At 43.2% G+C, this 6,659-nt stretch overlaps 1 protein-coding gene across 1 annotated transcript; it reads left to right on the top strand.

Annotated features, from left to right (window-relative positions):
• Positions 1-367: 367 nt before the first annotated feature.
• LOC123135959 (pumilio homolog 23) lies at positions 368-6,043 on the top strand. The gene is made up of 11 exons (XM_044555232.1): positions 368-609; positions 1,023-1,195; positions 1,315-1,678; positions 1,762-2,067; positions 2,155-2,319; positions 2,471-2,614; positions 3,119-3,238; positions 3,326-3,505; positions 3,973-4,121; positions 4,989-5,171; positions 5,265-6,043. The coding sequence occupies exons 2-11, from the start codon at positions 1,023-1,025 to the stop codon at positions 5,824-5,826; spliced, it is 2,346 nt and encodes a 781-aa protein (XP_044411167.1). The 5' UTR covers positions 368-609; the 3' UTR covers positions 5,827-6,043.
• The last annotated feature ends 616 nt before the right edge of the window (positions 6,044-6,659 follow it).

Raw genomic sequence — 6,659 nt, forward strand, 5'->3', positions numbered from 1 at the left:
ACATTTTTTAATTACTTGTTCAACTTTTTAAAAATGGTTTTTGAAGAGTGTTTTATGTAATCTATATATTTAGAATATTCTTAAGTATAAGCAAAAGTACAAAAAAGCAAAAAATAAAACAGAAAATGTAAAAAAATGCGCCCGCCAGCGAACCTGGGCCGGCCCATGTGGATCTGCCTCGACGCGGGCATTCTCCCAGGTCTCGCTGAACGCGAGGAATAGACTCGCCCGTCCATTTACCAACATTACAGATTTCAAATTGGGCCCGCGGTGCATCTTACACAGCCCACGCACACAAGCCCAAAGCCTTGTTCCCGTAGAAAAAAAAACAAGCCCAAAGCCCTGCACGCTCGCTCCATCTCCGGAGTCTTCCCCAAAATCCCGACCTAGAGAGCTCGTACTCTCAGCCTCGCGCCGCCTCCCTGCCGGTTTGCCCTGCTCGCCTGCTCGCCGCCGCCCTCCCTGCCTACTGTGCGGCCCCGCCCGCCCGCTGCTCCGCGCGAGGCCGACTTCGGCCCCTCGCCGTTCCGCTCCGGACCCCGGCCGCCGTGCTCCCCGACTCCCCGGCCGCCGTACTACAGTGCTGCTTAAGCGCCAGGCGCTCTATATGTAAGTGCTCCGTAAATTGAGAAGCGCACATCATCTCGTGGTGCTCGTCAAGCTAACCCATGTACTGTACAAATACACGACCGTGTATGATTAGTTGTATCTGACCTTGGATCACCAGCTAGCATTCTGAATCATATCTAGCTCGATACATGGACGTACAGCCGAATCCGAGGTTGCTTAGTTGACCCCTAATCCTGATCTCCTCTTAGTACAAACTAATGTTTGACAGAGGATTTGCATGTTGATCTGAACTGTCCACTAGATATCGGTGTGTTTTGGGCAGGTGGCGTGCTTGTTTTTCATTTGTCCAATAGATATCAGTATGTTTTGGGGGCAGAGGGCGTGCTCGTTGCAAATTTCTTGTTCGATTCTTAAAGTTATAACTTATATCGTTTCTAAATGTTGCATTGTAGATGGAGAAATCTAAACATGGGAGGAGGAACAACCGCGAGGATGGGAACACGGGCAGAGGGCGTGGAAAGGGCCGCCCTTTGGGCAGCTCGATGAACATGAATCCCGGGGGCAAGAAGAATGAGAACGCATTACAGCCCCCCAATGCTTCAACATCAGCGATGAATGTTATTAGGTATGACTCTGCTTTCTCTCTGAATGTACATCTGTATTGAATTTTGTGAAGGGATAACCTTATATGTGTGAGGACGTGAAATGCTAAGCGGTCACTTTCTTGTGTTCAACGATATTCAGGAAGAAGGTCGATCCTGAAACCGCTAAATACTTCCTCGAGATATCGAATCTCTTTGATAACAAGGAGATAGATTTGGAGGACCGTTCGACGATCTGCGCTAATGCTTTGGAAGAAACTAAAGGGAAAGAGCTCGAACTTGTCACTGATGGTGTAATCAGCCACACCTTGCAGATTCTTGTACAAGGTTGCGAGTTGGAGCAGTTATGCATGTTCCTCCGCAGCTGTATTCAGTCTTTTCATGTTATTGCCATGGACAAATTTGGATCGCATGTGGCTGAAGCAGCTCTCAAGGCACTGGCAACACATCTTGAAGACGACACCTCCAGGGTCATTGTGGAAGAGATACTGAATAGGATTTGCAAGGTATCTCTTTTTTTTCAGTGGTGTTGCATATCTTGTTTGCATTGGTATGCAAAATGGAACTCATATTTGAATTGTTGCTGCAGGTTATTGCTGCAGATGCTACTAATGTGATGTGCAGCTGCTATGGATCCCATGTTCTAAGGACACTTCTCTGTCTTTGTAAGGGCGTCCCGTTAGATTCATTGCAAGATTTCCACACGACAAAGAGATCTGCCGTTCTGGCTGAACGATTGAGCGGTGGTTCAAGTAGACCAGGCGACCAGAATCTGACAAGCTTTGAACATGGTTTCCCAGACATGTTCAAAACATTTGTCAGGCAAATGCTACAAAATGCAAAAAATGACATTTCAACATTATTAACTGAGAAGAACAGTAGCCTTGTTTTACAGGTTAGTGTCTCTTGTTCACCACTAGCTGTAATGCATAGATCTGTTTCTTATTTTGCTCCATAACCATCTTAACATATCCTTATGCAGACCGTGTTAAAATTATCAGCTGGTGATGACGATGAATTGAATCATATAATATCGATTCTTCTTGGTTACGATGAGGATGACACTGCTCAGAAGAAAGATTACAGTGAACAAAAGAATAAGATAGTTGCTTTACTTGAAGATACTGCTTACAGTCATCTCTTGGAGGTAGTGTTTTTTGTTCTCTTGTTTCTTAATTGCATTCAACTCATATCTTTCACTCATAAGTTTCAGCTACCATGGGGATCTTCTCGTCCTTGCCCTTCTCTTTGCACTTTGGTATGTGTAAGAATATTCACTGGATGCACATGCTTTGCAGGTCATTATAGATGTTGCTCCCGAGGAACTACGCAGCAATATGCTTATAGGCACTCTCAAGGGTGCACTATTTGCAATCTCGTCTCACCACTGTGGTAACTATGTGGTACAAGCTTTAGTATCATCAGCCAAAACTGCAGATCAGGTATACCATAGTTTACATTCAGAAGTTTCTTTGAAATTTTGTTAGTTGTGTACGGTATAAGCTAATCAAATGTTGTTTTGAGCAAACCAGTGCTCTAAAACCACCTGAATACTTGTAACAGCTGCCCTTACTTAGTATGCAAAAATGATGTGTCAGCTACTGCTGCCCGTCTACTCCATCCACCTGTTTGGATTCCATATGAATGAAAGGTTGATTACTGTGTAATCACTACAAAGTTAGGTGACCGAGCGAGTGGCGGTTATCGACCTTTAGAACCTTGGGAGCATTTGTTTGCTGCAATAAACACCCATTACACAGTTTGTAGCCCATTTCATACTTATTCCAAACCTATTACTTTCATTCTTCATATGTGAAATTGTGTTACAGCTTATACTCAATCTGTGTCAAATTTCTGCTTGCGAACTTGTCAAACAGATATTTTCTTTGGTTAGCACTTGATGTATTACAATGTTTTATCAGTAGAGTTCTGTTTTTTCTGGGCAGATGAAGCAAATATGGGAGGAACTTGGTCCTAATATCAAGGAGTTGCTTGAGCTAGGTAAATCAGGAGTGGTGGCTTCCATTTTAGCTGCATGCCAGCGACTTGAAACAAATCGCCTAGAGGTACTTTTTTCAACTTGAAATCTCTGCATTGCTATTTGTCAATATCTGTAACTTAAATATATGCGATTCGTCTACTTTGAACTGCAGATCTCTGAAGCTCTTTCTGCAGCAATAACTTCAGATTCCGAGTCTTCTGATAGCATTGTTGCACATATACTTTTTCTTGAGAATTTCCTCCGGGAGAAATCTTATTGGAAATGGCCGCTTGGTGTAAAGATGAGTGTTCTTGGTTGCCTGATGCTCCAATCAATTTTTCAATACCCACATGTATGCAATACTCACAAGTCTATTAAATATGTTGCCATGTTGTTAAATTCTCTTTGCATGACTTTACCGTTCCAGGTTTACACTATATATCCAGTTCAATAGTCCTATGCAGATAGTATCTATCAACGCTCTGTTATATTGCAGACTGTTTTGTGGTGCACAACAAGCTCATTCTGTCAATTATGTCGTGGTAGTTTTTTTTGTCATATTGTGCCGCTTGATTTTCACCGTGCATCTGTGTTGACTTTTCCTTTTACACCATTGCGCTAAGTTATATATATTTGATTTTCTTGAACAATAATGTGGCAACAGCTAGTACATTACTAGTTATTATTGAGCAATAAAATGGCAACACCAACAGCCGACTGTTATCCCTTAACATATTTACTTAAGTTGCTACTCTTATTTTCTGAACAAAACGATGGGGTATTGATGACTAAAACCTTATCCCTTTCATTTGCGCGCAGCAATATATTCGGCAGTATGTTGCAAGTTTGCTGGCTTTGGACAATGATCAGATCCTGCAGATTGCCAAGGACCCTGGAGGCAGCCGTGTTCTTGAGGCATTTTTATGTTCAAGTGCAACAACAAAGCGAAAATTTAAAGTTTTTGCAAAGTAAGCCTTTCCTGAATAGCTCAACTTTTTGGAGATTTTTTCCCTCATTCCGGAAAATTTCTACTCCCTCTGTAAACAAATATAAGAGCGTTTATATCACTAAAGTAGTGATCTAAACGCTCTTATATTTCTTTACGGAGGGAGTATGCTCTAACAGACTCAATGCCCCCCTCCCCCCCTCCCCTCATGTATTATATTGCAATGGATGTGCTTTATTTATGCTGTTGTAAATAAATGCCGGTAGGTACACTGCAATTTTGTGTACTGAAGCCATGCTCATGGGAATTGTTGGTGCTACCATATTTTCTTTATCATAAGTAGTAATCATCAAATAACAGCAATGGAAGAACTCCATTGTTTGTGTATGGCATTGGCATGGAGCCGCCCGTTAGGCAATTGCTACATTGCCGATAAAATTTTGTTCAAAACTCGGAAGTTTCCAAATATTATAACAATGGGAAACATTGGCAAGCCACACTAGAAGAGGGGGTTTGGCTCAACATGTTACGATCGGGTAATGTATAGCAAAAGAATATAGTCTAAAATAGAAAATAGATTTTCAGTGTGCCTCTTTACCATTGTATTGTCATGCTATAATCATGTACATACATCGTAATTTCTTCCACCATCTGTTGGCTCTCTACTTGGTAGTTGTGATGCATTTTGATTTCATGATATTCCAGTATTGTGCAACATAACATTAGCTTGTCATGCTAATTCTTTTGTATTTGGAAGTACCCCTGCTGTTTTAGCTGCATTGAATTATCTCAATACCTCACTTGTCATTTTACTTCTTCCGGAAGGCTATTTTGGCGTAGTGCTGTATGGCGAAGACTGTCTGGCTTATATATACGTGTGATGTGACAGATTGCAAGGCCATTACGGGGAGATTGCTATGAATCCTTCTGGCTCATTCTTGGTAGAAAAATGCTTTACAGCGAGTAATTTTTCCCACAAAGAGGCCATCGTGTCAGAGCTGCTGGCTATGCAAAATGAACTATCTCGGACAAGACATGCCATCCACTTGTTAAAGAAACTGGATGTTGATAGGTTAATAATTCTTCTATTTCCCTCATACTTTTGTCTACGGACCTAGTATTTAGCATGTTAATAGACTTTCTCTTTCTATTTATTTCGTTATAGATACTCAAGACGACCCGACCAGTGGAGAGCTGCGCAAACTTCAAAAGAAACAACCCAGAGAAAATTTCAAGCCGAATTTGGCCTGAACAACAGTAAACCTGTTGGCCAGAGTATCGAGGAGCTGTTTTCTCCTCAAAGCCCTGCAAAGAAGCGTAAACAGAAAGAGAAGACCGACAAACCTACTACTGCGGATGCCGGCACCACCAAGCCAGAGTCATTTCAGAAAAGCACCAAGGGCCAGAAATCCGCCAAGGCAATGCCTGAGGGAGAATCGAGCAGCAAGAAACCCGTGAGCATGCCGTTCTTGAATGACAGTGGCAAGAGGAAATCGCCAGGTTTCCTATCGGACAAACCGATTCACAAGAAACAAAAACACGAGAGACCCACAGATGACAGGCGGTTTGTCGGGGATGGCAGCAGCGTTGGCACACCGTTTGTCAGGAATAATGTCAAGCAGAAACAGTCCATCGCCGAGCTTGCTGCTCTGGCTGGTAAGGATAAACTGACCGCAGGGGAGGTCCGGAAGCTGCTCAAGCCCGAAATTTCAGCCAAGGGTGGCTAACTCATCTCTTATCTTGTCAGCACTTGTAGAAAAGAGGACCCTGTTTCTCGCAAACCATGTGGACTAAGGCGGCGATTTTGTTGGTAGAGTAGGTTTCTGTTGCCTTGAGCTGTAAGATGCACGAATGGATCTATGTACTTGCAACAGTCACTAGAGATTATTAGTTTTGGTTCAGGTTTGAATTTCCGAAAATCTAATAGTAGAAAATCTTCTGTTATGTTTGTTTGGTATTGCTTGCTGATGATTTTGTGGGAACAACTCTGAATCATTTTGTGGGGACAACTTGTGTCGATTCTATGACGGACGAAGTGATGCGGGAACAACATAACTCACGCGCTGCTATAGGGTATTGGTTATATCATCGGTGAATTGTTGGCTGTTGCCACGTGTAAGTCGGAAGATTGGCAAGCGCAAAGTTTGTAACTGACGAAATGTATATCGAGCTACACATGCTTCATTCTTCGATGGTGGACGGGGTCGGCTGGTAAGACCAACTCTAGCCGATCCTAGAGACTAGAGTAGTAAAAATCTAGTTTTACTTTTCTAACCGAGACCTAGCCAAACTCCTAAAACTCATAGAGGAGGATTTTTTTTCCTCGGTCACGTATCCGGCGGCTATATTTACTCCACCCCTCAACGGCGGAGTAAAAAATCCTCACCTTTTTTCTCCACCGCTTTGCCCCCCTCCCAACGTTCCTGTTGCCCCCTTCTCCTAGTGGCCGGACCCTGTGACTGCCGATCCGTGTTGCCACGCGTCCTCGAGTCACCGCCGCCTCATCGGGCCGGCTTCCCCAAACTCCCCGCATCGCGGCAGCCACAAAGGAAGTACCTCG

Source organism: Triticum aestivum, chromosome 6B, assembly GCF_018294505.1.
Source record: "Triticum aestivum cultivar Chinese Spring chromosome 6B, IWGSC CS RefSeq v2.1, whole genome shotgun sequence".
Taxonomy (NCBI): domain Eukaryota; kingdom Viridiplantae; phylum Streptophyta; class Magnoliopsida; order Poales; family Poaceae; genus Triticum; species Triticum aestivum.